The sequence below is a fragment of the Prionailurus bengalensis genome, chromosome A3 (genome assembly GCF_016509475.1).
Source record: "Prionailurus bengalensis isolate Pbe53 chromosome A3, Fcat_Pben_1.1_paternal_pri, whole genome shotgun sequence".
NCBI classification, from domain to species: Eukaryota; Metazoa; Chordata; class Mammalia; order Carnivora; family Felidae; genus Prionailurus; species Prionailurus bengalensis.
The window spans coordinates 61,082,211-61,096,522 of NC_057354.1; the positions used below are offsets into that span (position 1 = coordinate 61,082,211).

The window sequence follows — 14,312 nt, forward strand, 5'->3', positions numbered from 1 at the left end:
ACCTGGAATTATATAAGAGTTCTTAGGACACTTCAATGCCTAAATTGGACTTCAGTACAATTTAAAACTTTTTATCTATGAAAGACCCTGTTAAGAAAATGAAAAGACTTGCTTTGGATCCTGTGTCTCCCTCTCTCTCTGCCCCTTCCCCACTTGTGCTCTGCCTCTCTCTCTCTCTCTCAAAAATCAATAAACATTTTTAAAAATGACAAAAAAAGAAAGGAAGGAAGCAAGGAGGGAAGGAAGGGAGGAAGGAAGGAAGGAAGGAAGGAAGGAAGGAAGGAAGGAAAGAAGGAAGGAAGAAAAAAAGAAAACGAAAAGACAGAGGCACCTGAGTGGCTCATTCTGTTGAGTGTCTGACTTTTGGTTTCAACTCAGGTCCTGATCCCAGGGTTGTGGGATTGAGCCCTGCATTGGGCTCCATGTTGAGCGTGGAGCCTGCTTAAGATTCTCTATCTCCCTCTGCCTCTGCCCTTCTCCCCTGCTCATATACACACTCTCTCTCAAATTAAAAAAAGAAAGAAAGAAAAAAGAAAATGAAAAGACAAGTCCAAGGCTGGGAGGAAATATTTATAAATCACCCTTGACAAGTGACTTGTATTTAGAACTCTCAAAATTGAACACTAGGAAAACAAACAACCCAAATAAAAAATAGGCAAAGGTTTTAAAGGATGCTTTACCAGAAGATACACAGATGCCAAATAAGCTCATGAAAAAGTGCTCAACATCTGTAGCCATTAGGTAATGCAAATTAAAACTACAATGAGATACTGTTGTACATCTATTAGAATGGCAAAGCAAAACAACAACACATCCAACAGTAGCAAGTGCTGGAGGATGCAGGGCAGCTGGAACTCTCATACTGCTGTTGGGAATGCAAAATGGTACAGCCACTTTTGAAAATATTTCAACAGTTTCTTATCAAATTAAACATACACTTAGTCTGTGACCCAGCGATCCTGCTCTTAGGTATTTGCCTAAGAGAAATGAAAACTTACATTTACACAGAAACCTGTACCAACTTTATTCATAATTGCCAAAAACTGCAATGAATCCAAATGTCCTTCAACTGCTCAATGTTTAAATAAAGTGGTACATCCCTACAATGGAATAGGGCTCGGTAGTAATAAGGAACAAATTACTGCTTGACGTAACTACATGGATTGTTGTGCTGAGTGAAAGAAGCCAGAATCAAAAGGACAGATACTGTATGAATCAATCTATATGACATTCTGGAAAAGGCAAAACTATAGGAACAGAGAAGATATCAGTGGTTTCCAGGGGTTAAAGACCGGGGAAGGGTTTGGATACAAAAGGGCAGCCTGAAGGGTGATGGTATAATTCTGTATCTTGAGATCATTATGCAGCTCTGTGTGTACCAAAAAGAGTAAATTTAACTTGTAATATTTAAAATAGCTTAAAAAATTATATGCCAGATTTGAAAACCATCAAATGGATTTTTTTAGAAATAAGAAAAACTAGGGGCGCCTGGGTGGCTTAGTCAGTTAAGCATCTAACTCTTGGTTTCAACTCAGGTCATGATCTCATAGTTCGTGAGTTTGAGCACTGCATTGGGCTCTATGCTGACAGCATGGAGCCTGCTTGAGAGTCTCTCTCTCCCTCTCTCTCTGCCCCTCCTCTGCTCTCTCTGTCTCTCAAAATAAATAAAACTTAAAAAACTATTTAAAAAGAGAAATAAGAATAACTGTTACAATTAGAAATTTATTGGATGAGTTTAACAGCAGATTATATCAGCTCAGGATAGATTAATCATAAGAAAGTAGACAAAAAAGGGGTGCCTGGATGGCTCAGGGGGTGGAATGTGGAACTCTTGATCTCAGGGTTATGAATTTGAGCCCCTGTAGGGTGTAGAGATTACTTAAAAAATTTTTAAAAAGCATACAGAATATAGAATAGAATGGTAAAATGATGGGAGGTACAGAAGAGAAGAGGCATAGAGATAAGTGAAAGGATGTAATGTACATCTGAGCAGTCTCAAGAGAGGAGAGAGTAGCAGAGAATATTCTAGAATTGATTTAGAAAAAGATGACCCAATCCACAGATTCAAGAAACTGAATAAACCCCAAGAAGGATACGTAAAAGGAAAATCCGTGCAGAGTGAAATTATAGAAAATCAAAGACAAAATGAAAAATCAGTGTGAGAAAAAAAGATTACCTTCAAAGAAGCAAAAAGCTGATGACTGACTTCTCAACCACACAACAGAAGCCACAAAACAGTGAAATAATATTTTCAATATTATTGAAAGAATAAGTTTGAAAAACTAACTGCCAACCTAGAAAATTATACCCAGGAAAATATATTTTAGGAATGAAAGAAATATAAGGCGTTTTCAAACAAACCAAAACTGAATTTGTTATCAGTAGACCCTCTCCAAATCAGATTGTAAAGGAAAATTGTCCTAGATGGAAAGTCTGGAATACAAGAAGGAATGATGAGCAAGGAAACTGAGAAACAAACAGATATATCTGAATGAACATGGAAGAGTTTTTTAAAAAGTGAAAACAAAATAGGACATATAAATAGGATTAAAGTATTCTAAGTTCCTTCTTTTGTCCCATAATAGAATACATAGTATGATTTCTAGGGCAATTACTGAAAAAAACAGAGATTAAAGACAGCTTACAAACTCATAGTGGGAAGAACAGAATAACTTTTAAAAGTCAGCTAATCCAAAGGATGGCAATAAAGGAGAGTAAGAAAAAAACACATAAGATGTAGTCTTGTTTTTATTAACGTATCAGTAATTACAGTAAGTATAAGTAGGCTAATTATATTAATTGTTCCAGTTAGACTTAAAGATCATCAGATTGGATTTCTACAACTCTAAGTCCTATATATAAAGATTCAGAAGAGTTGAGAGTAAAAGGATAGAAAAACATGTATCTTGTAAACACTGGGAAAAAGGAAGCTGGATAGATGCGTTAATAGCAGTCAAAACAAAATTTAAGGCAAAAAGCATCACTAAAGATAAAGAGGGCCATTTCACAAAAGGTTCAGTTTCCCAGCGAGATAATAATTGCAACTTTCTCTACTCATTGTAATGTTAAAAGTTATGGAGAAGAAATTGACAGTTAAATAAAAATAAAATCTGCAATCAGAGTGGGTTTTGTTTTTTTTTTTTGAAAGAGAGTATGAGTGGAGGAGGGGCAGAGGGAAGAGGTTGAGAGAGAATCTTAAGCAAGCTCCAAGCCCAGAGTGGAGCCTGATGTGGGGCTCAGTCTCACAACTATGAAATTGTGACATGAGCCGAAATCAAGGGTCAGATGCCTAACCAACTGAGCCACCTAGGCACCCCCAAGAGAGGATTATTTTTAATACATTTCCATCAGTAATTGATAGAACAAATGTATTTTAAAAAATTAATAAAGATGAAACATATTTAGACAACACAAAAAGTAAAGGGCTTGTCCTAATTGACATGTATAGAACATTGGCAGAAATACATGATTTTCAAGCACACTGGGAACATTTACCAATTTATGGTAAAGGCCATGAAGCAAATCTCAACAAATTTGAATGGTTTCAAATAATATAGAGCAATTCTCTGACCACAGTGCACTTAAGCTGGAAGTCAATAACAGAAAGATAGTAAGAAAATCTCCAAGGGTTTGGAAATTAAGATCTACTTTCCTAAATAACCTCTAGGTCTAAGAAGGTATTATAATGGAAATTAGAAAATACTTCAACCAAACAACAATGAAAATCTATCAAAACATGTGGATGCAGCTAAACGAGGTTTAGGGGGAGATATATTGCCTTAAATGTGCCTTAAATATAAAATGCCTTAATAAAATAAATACATGCCTTAAATATAAAAACAAAAAAGCCTAAAAATTAATTAGCTAAGTATTCATCTCAAGAAGTTAAAAAGAAAACACAGTACCTGAAGACAGTAGGAGGAAGGCAAGAGTAAGAACAGAAATTGACACAACAAAAAATAAACATGAAGTAGAGAGAATTAACAAAGCCAACTTTTTTTTAAAGGCAAATAAAGTTGACCTCTGGTGAACTCATCAAGGAAAAATGAGGCACAAACAATTAATACCAGAGCTGAGGAAGGGGGTTTTATATCAGGTGGTGTGGATGCTAAAACAATATAAGGATATTATTAATAACTATATGCCAATATAGTGAAGCTGAAAATTTAGAAAAAATAGGCAAATTCCTAGAAAAACATAGCCTCATAAAACAGATTCAAGAAGTAGAAAATCCAAATAGTTCCTATAACCCACTAGAGAAACTGAATTTAACAGCCTAGCAGTGAACAAACCTAACACGAACAGGCCCCAGTTGGATGGCTGACTAACCAACCACTGCAATTCAGACAAGAGTGTTACCTTCTGGATCTTTGTAGCCACTCATTTTTAACCCGGAAATACCATGTTTGACTGCATAGGGTAATAAAGCTGCACTGTGTATTCAGACCTTCATGGATGCAAACCTATTTATCAGCTAGGCAAAGGTCAGATGGTATCCTAGCAAATGCAGAAAACTCTTAAGAGTCTTTCCAAATCATAAACTGTCATTGAGAACCATCAGTTAACAACATAAGCATTATGTGATTATTAAGGTAAGGAAACTTCCACTAGAAGTTAAGAAAGTTTGGGGCGCCTGGGTGGCGCAGTCGGTTAAGCGTCCGACTTCAGCCAGGTCACGATCTCGCACTCCGTGAGTTCGAGCCCCGCGTCGGGCTCTGGGCTGATGGCTCGGAGCCTGGAGCCTGTTTCTGATTCTGTGTCTCCCTCTCTCTCTGCCCCTCCCCCATTCATGCTCTGTCTCTCTCTGTCCCAAAAATAAATAAAAACGTTGAAAAAAAAAAAAAAAAAAGAAAGTTTGGCTACATGTAGGATTGATTTCCCTTTGGGCAGGGATCTGCTCCCCCTAAGGTAATATAGGGACCCCAGCTAGAGTAATCCTAAGTCATTCTGCACATTAAGGCAAGATCATGTAAACTTCCTAAGGGGACATTCATATAAATGTAAAGATCCTGGGGTGGGGGGCAGTTAAAAAGGAGTTCAGCTCACAAAATTATTTACTTATAAAACTAATAAATTGTTTCAGCAAATGTTCAGAATATGTTAGACAGTACCCTGGTGATCTCTGATGTTGCATCCTTCTGCTGTTAGTTCTCATAAATATTCAGAAGGAGAGGAATGAAGATCCCTGAGCTGCTAATGTGATGTCACAGGATCCTGGAGATGATAGAGTTTGTGGTTGAGACTAAAGGAGGTATCAGAGAAGAGATAACGAAATGTTTCAAAGTGTTGTAAATTCTAACAATCCAGGAAACGTGGCAGAGTGGGACTCAGTGTTTCCACCACAGTTTGACATGTTTTTTTCACCCAGAGTTGTTAGCTCCTCCTGGCATCGGGCACTCCAGTGAGCACCAGGAGGCTGGCCCTCCTCTGTCCCTGGTGTGCATGTTCATGCTAAATGAAGCAGTTGAAGACTATTTGGAAAACAATAATGTGAGTTATCACATGGCCTTTACCTCACCAGGACTTTTTGCTTTTGGCTATGTATATTTAGATATTAAAACTTACTTTTGTTTGTACAGTGGAATATTATTCAACAATTAAAGTAAGAATGCATACTAACACATGTATCATCAATGCAAAATTCAGAAGCAGTTCATGGAATGAAAGAAGCCAGACCAAAGAGTATATTCCATGCATGCAATACAGTATGTGTTATATGAATTCAAGATGATTCTACTGTATGTATGATTCCACTCATGCAATACAGTATGTGTTATATGAATTCAAGAATGGGCAAAACAACTGTGTGGTGATAAGAAATGAGTGGTTGCATCAAAAACAATAAACTAGGGGCACTTGGGCTTAGTTGGTTGAATGTCCAGCTCTTGATTTCAGCTCAGGTCATAATCCCAGGGTTGTGGGATTGAGCCTCACGTCAGGCTCCATGCTTGAGCATGGAGCTTGCTTAAGATTCTCTTCCTTCCTCAGCTCCTCTTCCTCCCTTGTACTCTTGCTCTCTCTCTCTACAATAAAAAGCATTAAAAAAACAATACTCTTTAGGAATAAATTTAACCAAGAAGGTGAAAGATCTGTTTAAAAAGAAAGAAAGAAAGAAACCTGGTTTCAAATGAGAGAATGATTGCTTGTGGTTTGATTCTGTGATCATGCTCCAGAGCTTTCTTGGCTCTTTTATGAAATGTCCAAAATAAACAAATCAGGATTGTTTTCAGGTGTGCAAAAATGGCACTCTTTGTAGTTCCTGTATTTCTGTGTAGTAAAAGAACTTTCCAGGAGTGCATAATTGACACACAGACAGAAATATTGCTCTCTGCCCTTCTCTGGTACACACCTTGCACATGCTTCATAAGTACTCACATGTGTTCTTTCTGCACAGGGAAGAAAAAGTCCAAGTTCAAAACATTTAAGAAGTTCTTTGGGAAGAAGAAGAGAAAGGAATCACCATCTTCCACAGGAAATAGCACCTGGAAACAAAGTCAGGCGAAGAGTGAGGTCATTGCCATTGAGTCAGGGCCAGTGGGCTATGACTCAGAGGATGAGCTCGAGTAAGTTGCCTTGTCCATCCTTCAGGCACATGTGGCCCAATAAGCAGGGGTTGGGGGGAGCATAGGAGGACCCAAATACTCTGTCTCATGGTCTTGAAGATTGACTGGATTTGTGAGTATATTTCCTTCCAAGGGAATTCCACTGGAAGCTCTTCCAAGGAGGTTGTATATTCTGTCTTTTCTTACATAGGGATGGAGAAAGTTAGGGGAAAACATGAACAGGTACCTGCTATGTCCCAGGTGCTGTATTTATTAGAAGTCTGCAACCACTATGGGATAGGAGGTCAGATCTGCCACTTTATAAATGAGCAAACCAAGCTTTAGGGACATTTTGGAGAACTTGCCCATTGTCCTGCAACTGAAAGTGGCAAGATTAGGATATACACCATTATTTTATTTGACCTAAAAATTCTCCATTAGAAGGAGAGAGGGGCGGAGGGAAGGTTTCTTGCTGTTCAGTCTTAGAAAAATCATCCAGAAGTATTGTTAGATATAACAGAACCAATAAGTATGAAAATTTGGGGAAATCTAGTGAAGAAATCCTTATTTTTAGAACGTGTACTTCATCAAAATATAGTTATAATACACATGCTTCCAGCAGTTATTTCTGTGAATAAAAGGGGGAAAATTTTGTTGCTATGCAAACTTAAAAAAAATTTTTTTATTTAAATCCAAGTTAGTTAACATATGGTATAATAATGGTTTCAGGAGCAGAATTTAGTGATTCATCACTTACATATAACAACACCCAGTGCTCATGCCAACAAGTGTCCTCCTTTATATCCATCCCCATTTAGCACCCCCCACCTATCTCCCCTCCAGCAACCCTCAGTTTATTCTCTGTATTTAAGAGTCTTTTATGGTTTGCCTCCCTCTCTGTTTTTATCTTATTTTTCCTTCCCTTCCCCTATGTTCATCTGTTGTGTTTCTTAAATTCCACATACGAGTGAAATCATATGATATTTGTCTTTCTCCTACTGACTTCTTTTGTTTAGCATAATACACTCTTAAGAGTTCCTTGCCTGTTTTTAGAGGAGTAGAAATTACACTGACCACTTGGTGGCACCAAATGACTGAAGAGGAAAGATTCAAGGTTTTTCTTTCAGGGTTTTTGTTTTCGTTTCTGTTTTTCCTGGTGCTAGCAAGGAGCAGGGTGGACCCACATAGCAATCTATGAAGAGTACCAAGGAAGGGCTGTACACACATTTTATTAGGCAGGGTGCTCTATATCCTTGGGCCGCGAGATGTTGTCATGATCATATTGCTAATTATTAAATGTCTTCACTGGGCCAGCCCCAGGGAAATTATAATACTTTCCCCACCCACACCCTGTCTCTTTACCAGAACACACAGTGGCTGCTCCATCCAGGGAACAGGAACACAGCAGAGAGGCGAGCATGGTGTGTGCATGTGTGCATACGTGTGTGTGTGTTTGTGTGAGAAATGACCTGTCTACTTGTGTGTCTCCTCTTTGTCACTGGAGCCCATGGAAAATGGGGACAGTTTCCCTTCTATCTTTATGTTCCCACCAGGGGCCAGGTCCTCAATTACTGGTCAAAGTTCACTGGAGTGATGCTAGGATAGGAGGCTTAGTGGTGGGGTCTGATGAATCCCGGGAAGTACAGTGTTTTTAGAGAACAGCACAGAGGATGAGACAAGATCTGTTTTCCCCCCAACTTCATTGAAAAATAATAGATGTATAACATTGTGGAAGTTTAAGGTGGATGATGTGTTGATTTAATACACAAGCATATTAAAAAATGACTACCACCGTAGAGCTAATACCTGCATCACATCACTTAATTACTACTTATTTATTGAGGTGGGAACATCTAAGATCTACTCTTTTAATAATTTCAAGTATATAATACAATAGTATTATCTATAACTGTACTATACAAACTGTGCTTTAGATCTCCCTAACTTCTTTGTCTTATGACTGGAAGTGTGTACCATTTCCCCCAGCCTACAGCCCCTGGTAACCACCATCCACTATGTGTTCTTATGAGTCTGACTTTTTTAGATTTTACATAAGTGAGATCATACAGTATTTGTCTTTTTCTGTCTTGCTTGTTTCACTTAGCATAATGCCCTCAGTGTTCATCATGTTGTCACAAACCACAAGATGTCCTTCTTCCTCATGACTAACTAATATCCCAGGTACATATATGTGGACACACACATGCAAACTACATCTTCTTTCTCCATTCATCTGTTAATGGACACATGGGTTGTTTCCATATTTTTGCTATTGTGAATAATGCTGCAGTGAACATAGGAATGCAGATATCTCTTCAAGATCCTATTTTCATTTCCTTTGGGTAATACCCAGCAGTGGACTTTCTGGATCCTGTGGTAGTTCTATTTTTAATTTTTTGAGGGGCTTCCATGCTGTTCTCCATGGTGACTGCACCAACTTCTATTCCCGCCAACAGTGCAGACGGGTTCCCTTTTCTCCACATTCTTGCCAACATTTATCTCTTATCATTTTGGTGATGGCCATTCTAACGGGCCTGATATTTGCATTTCCTCAATGATTAGTGATGTTGGGCATCTTTTCATGCGTCTGTTGGCCATTTATATGTCTTCTTTGGGAAAATGTCTGTTTGACTCCTCTTGGGTAAACAATTAAATCCTCTTGAATTGGATTGTTGTTGGTTTTTCTTGCTATTGAGTTGTATGAGCTTTTTTAATATTTTGGATATTAATCTCTTATCAGATATATTATTTGTAAATATTTTATCCCATTCTGTAGGTTGTCTTTTCGTTTTGTTGATAGTTTCCTTTGCTGTGCAGAAACTTTTAAATTTGATGTATTCTCACTTGTTTATTTTTGCTTTTGTTGCCTTTGCTTTTGGTGTCAAATTCAAGAAGTTATTGCCAACACCAATGTCAAGGTCACTTACTATCTATGTGGTAACTCTTCTAGGAGTTTTATGATTTCGTGTCTTATGTGCAAGTCTTTAATCCATTTTTATTTTTTTATGGGGTAGAATGAAAAAATACTGAAACTGAAATTGCATGTTCAATTTCATTCTTTTGCTTGTGGCTATCCAGTTTTCCCAGCACCATTTATTGAAAAGACTATCCTTTTTTCATTGTATATTCTTGGCTGCTTTGTTATAAATTAATTGACTATGTAAGGGACAAAATCTTAGGGGCAGTCTTTAGCCCCTTTGAGAGTCTGTGTGTGTGCCTTCTAGACTCTACAGCAATTTCTCATCCATCACCATGGGCAAAATAGTTCCATTTGCCAACATACATTAATGCTGGCAAACCACATGGGACCCTGTGGTTTCAAAACGCTGACACCCATTTATTGTGTCTGTGTTGTTAAGCTTTCTAAGCCTCTTAATCTGTAACGATTTTCCCTCTTCCTCCCCCGCCACCCTGCTTTGTTTCATGTCATTGATCTGATGGAGAAGCAGGGTAATTTTCTCTGGCCAATATCCCACATTCTGTATTTTCTTTCTCTTGGTATGATTGAACTCATTTTTATAGTCTCTGAATCTCTTGCAAAATGTTAGATGGATCTAGATATTTAATTAGATTTAGGTTCAAGGTGGTACTGGATACTTACTGTCACATCACCTCATGAGGCACATACTCTCCGGTTGCCCCACTTCTCGTGACACTAAGACTGAGCAGTGGGTTCAGGGGGTCTCTCTCAGTGTGATAGCTCTACAAACCTTCATATGGTGGTTTTAACACCTGCTTATGGTCATTGCCTGGATCCATTCTTTTATTGCACAATGGTGTTTTCTCTAATCCTGTCATGCATTCTGCATGTATTAGCTGGAATTTTTTTCATGAAGGAGACCTTTCCTCCATAAATTCCTTGGTTTCTCTGACATGCAGTTTTTCCAGGAAAGGCAGAATAATGCCTTGTTCTCCTTTTACCAATCTACCTTCAGAGTATTGACCTGGTACCCGAGCTGGTACCCTAACTTCCAACACTGACCAATGAGTTTTGTTTTTTATCTTTTCTGTTTTTTTTTTTTTACATCATTGTGAGTGCATGGATTTTTATAGATTTGATTTGCTTTAAACCATGACAGCCTTTATTCATTTTCATGCTCATAGTGTCTCATCTTGCACTTTGGAAGTCACTTCAAATTAGTTCCTGGGTTTTTTTGACATGACCCCATTTGTCTTTGAATCTCCCCTGCTTTCCTGTACAATGAGAAATCCCAGGTTTATTTTGTGCGTTTCCTATCCTAGACCTAGTATCAGACATCTCTTCACATGGTCCTGGTTCTTTTTGGTGTGAAATGGTCTTTAGAGACCATTCTGGCTGCTAGGGGTGATGATTGCTAGTTGGCTGTCATTGCTTCTAGACTTCTTCAGTAGGTATATTAGGAAATATGTTTTAAGAGAAAAATAAATCACTAACTCACTGGTATTTCCAGTTCAAGTTTAATAAGACAAAATTTTTACTTTGATTATTTGAATTCACTATTTTCTATACTAGGAATCTTGGTTCCTAGTGATATTAACAAAATTTTTCATTTTCTTTATTGTACAGTATACTAATAATAATTTCATTACCCCGCTTTAGGTTATAGGTTAGAGTATAGGTTACACTCTATAAGGATTGTCCTCTACTCTTTTTAAAAATCAATATTACTGGGACGCCTGGGTGGCTCAGTCAGTTGGATGCCTGACTCTAGATTTTGGCTCAGATCATGATCCCACAGTTTGTGGGTTAGGGCCCCTGTGTCAGGCTCTGCAGTGCAGAGCTTGCTTGGGATTCTCTTTCTCCCAATCTCTCTGCTCTCTCTCTCTGTCTCAAAAACAAATAAATAAATAAACTTTAAAAATGTTTTTAAAAATCAATATTGCTACCAATAAAACTGAGTACAATTTCTTATTTTTGATTTTTGTTTTCATTTTTTTGTTGTTCTTGGAATTTATCCTATTACGAACGTAGAGTCAAAAGCCACTTGGATGTTGAATTAAAATCACTTAAACTCATTCTTTTCTCTGTACAGTTATGCCAACAATGTGATATAAAATTAGGCTTCTTTGTTTCCGTTTGTTTTCTAGTTTTAGAGATTATCTTATTTCCCTTTCTGTTTGATTTTGTCTTTTAACTACATAAAATGTTTACATAGTTTCAAAGACAAAATTGTAAATGTACAAGTAAGTACCTGGGAACCCTGTCTCCCAATCTTGTTTTGTCCTTCCCCCTAAAGATAACTATTTTTATTCATTTATTACTTATCTCTCTATTTTTATTTCTTAAAGTATGCACAAACAACACATCTATTCACATATGTTCACCTATAGTCATACACTCCTTCCCCACATAGAGCTGACATGTTGTTCTGCACTCTGCTGTATTTTTCACTTAGTGCAGTCTGGTGCTGCCTATGTACAGAGCTCCCCCTTACCTACTTGGTCAGCTGCAAAGTTTCCATGGTTTATACAGATACCTACTGAAGGTCATTGGGTTGATGATAGTCTTTTGCTTCTATAAATGTAGCAAATGGCCTTGAACGTATGACATTTTGTGTTTTTGCCAGTGTATCGTTGAAAAGGCAGAGGCCTTTTCATGCTGTCTCAACTCCTACTTACATCCCCAGAGTGGAGGTGTTCAGGCAGTGGTTATGACTTCCAGTGGGCGTGGCCATGGGCTACCCTACTGTAGGAAGGAAACCCAGGTGTGCCTGTGATCTTTGTGACAAGAGCTGCCATTGGCAGGAAGGGCCCATCTAGTTCTTTCACTTGGCCTGGTGCCTTCCGAGAAGTGTAAGGACACATCCTTCTGGGAGCCATAGGTTCCCCACTTGCAGACTCACAACTGTGGGCTAGAAAGAAGTTGGAAAGCATCATTAACCAACACAATGTGATCTGCAGTGGAGCAGGACCACCCCTAAGAGTGCTCAATGCCTCACAGAGGACAGGATGCCTGGGGCAGCCTGGAGGTGGGGGAGTGTGGAGCACAAGATGGCCAGTGCCTGTAGGGGCGGGCCTTCCTTCCTTCATCATCGGATCTCAATCATCTCCTTCCATCTATTGTTCAGGCAGTCACTGCCAGTAGGAAAATCTGACAACCAATTCTCACATCCTCTTAGGACATTTTGTGAAATGAGTCCTTTGGGTTCAGTTCTGAATTGGAGTCTTGAGCTCAGAGCTGTGGCAGAGGCTGAGATGATGATGACAGAAATGCCCACCATCTGTATTCCAGGACCTAGGCACACAGGCTGGATTGCACAGATCATATCAGGTAATGAAAAGAGGGCATGGCTTAGCAGATTTGCAATTCTCATTTCAAACCCAGCCTGTGGATGTGTGTTTTGGACCACCTTGCAAGGATGCCTCCGTCAGACAGGCCCTCAGCCTGCTGTGCAAAAACAGCCTCTAGCCCACTGAGGGGCTGCATGTTGGCCCACAAGGAATGATTTCATCTTCCCTGGACATCCATGCCAGTCTTCTGTGCAACCCCACAGCCAGCCGAGGAGCCCTGCCAACCCTTCCTTTCTACAGGCTTGCTGTCATGGACCTCACACCTCGTCAGACCCTGGTTTTCCCATTAATGAAAAGAATTCACACAGTCTTCAGATCTGTTAGGAAAATTCCTATCTCTGCAATGCTCTTAATAGTTGACTGTGGTATTTGACAGGGTTGGGATAAACTGGAGTCAGAAGCTGTTAAAAAAGAAATGTAACCGAAGGCTTATTGTATGATGTGCCATTAGCCCCACCCCCCTTGTTCATCCTGAGCACCCAGAGGGAGAGATGGAGGAGAACAGAGTTTCACAGTGCCTCTTTTATCCTAGGGAGTCGAGGGGTGCGCTGGGCAGCCGGGCCCTGTCACATGACAGTATTTTCATTCCTGAGTCTGGACAGGATCCTACTCGACCTGTGCGGGTGTTTTCCCAAGAAAATGTGTGTGACCGGATTAAAGCCCTACAGGTAAAGTTTTCCTTGGCAGTGACACTTGGTATGTATGTCAAAGATGTATCAATAAGTTTTAAAATTATTTCTGCTTGGTTTATTTAACGTATCTTAAAGTATATTTGCATTCCAGACACACCAAGTTAATTACAATTGGATCTTGATTCATGCCTAGTTATAAGCACTCATTTTCAAGATGAGAGCAAGAGAGCTAGTAGCAGACACTCTTGTGCTTCCATCTGCTACACCAGGCTACACCAGGCAGAGGTGTTGAAAGTACCTCCTGAAGGAATGAATTGGAGCAAGAAGATTTGTTGATAAAAAGTTGCTGATGGAAATAAGAGCAAATGTTCTTTATTCCAATCTAGTTAAAAATACAGTGTAATGTGAAAATGGGGCCACCCCCTCCTCCAGGGGGTCTTCCTGCCAAGCGAGGAGATGACACCGGCATGAGTTCTGAGGATGATGGTCTGCCCAGGAGCCCCCCAGAGATGTCCCTGCATGACATTGGTCCCGGCACAACCATAAAGGCAAGTGACAGCCTGAACCACCTCGCAGCTTTGTCTGCGCCCACTGCAGAGGACAGTCGGGAACTCTGGTGGCCCCTGTTAAGATTCCCATGGGTGGGTGTGGCCGTGGTCCATGCAGCTAGGAGGTGTTCCAGACCCAAACAGTGGGAGCTCACCGTCAGTCCTTGGACTGTATTTGTTTTCATTCTTTGGCAGAAATTCCTGTTTTGTCAGGAGATATAGTGTTGGTAACATTTTTCATCATGATTATAGGTCAGATACAATCAACCCTTTACCTGGTTTTTCCTGTCTGGGCAGATGACCGGACTGGGCATCCTATC

The 14,312-nt window shown here is 39.4% G+C and overlaps 1 protein-coding gene across 3 annotated transcripts in view; it reads left to right on the forward strand.

Moving 5' to 3' along the window:
• CRACDL (CRACD like) overlaps positions 1 to 14,312 on the forward strand; it is a 139,573-nt gene that overhangs the window by 86,596 nt on the left and 38,665 nt on the right. For all 3 annotated transcript variants that reach the window (XM_043603193.1, XM_043603192.1, XM_043603194.1), the window contains exons 3-5: positions 6,395 to 6,563; positions 13,345 to 13,480; positions 13,831 to 13,992. In XM_043603193.1, coding sequence (XP_043459128.1) covers positions 6,395 to 6,563; positions 13,345 to 13,480; positions 13,831 to 13,992 — 467 coding nt within the window. The remainder of the gene's footprint in view (positions 1 to 6,394; positions 6,564 to 13,344; positions 13,481 to 13,830; positions 13,993 to 14,312) is intronic.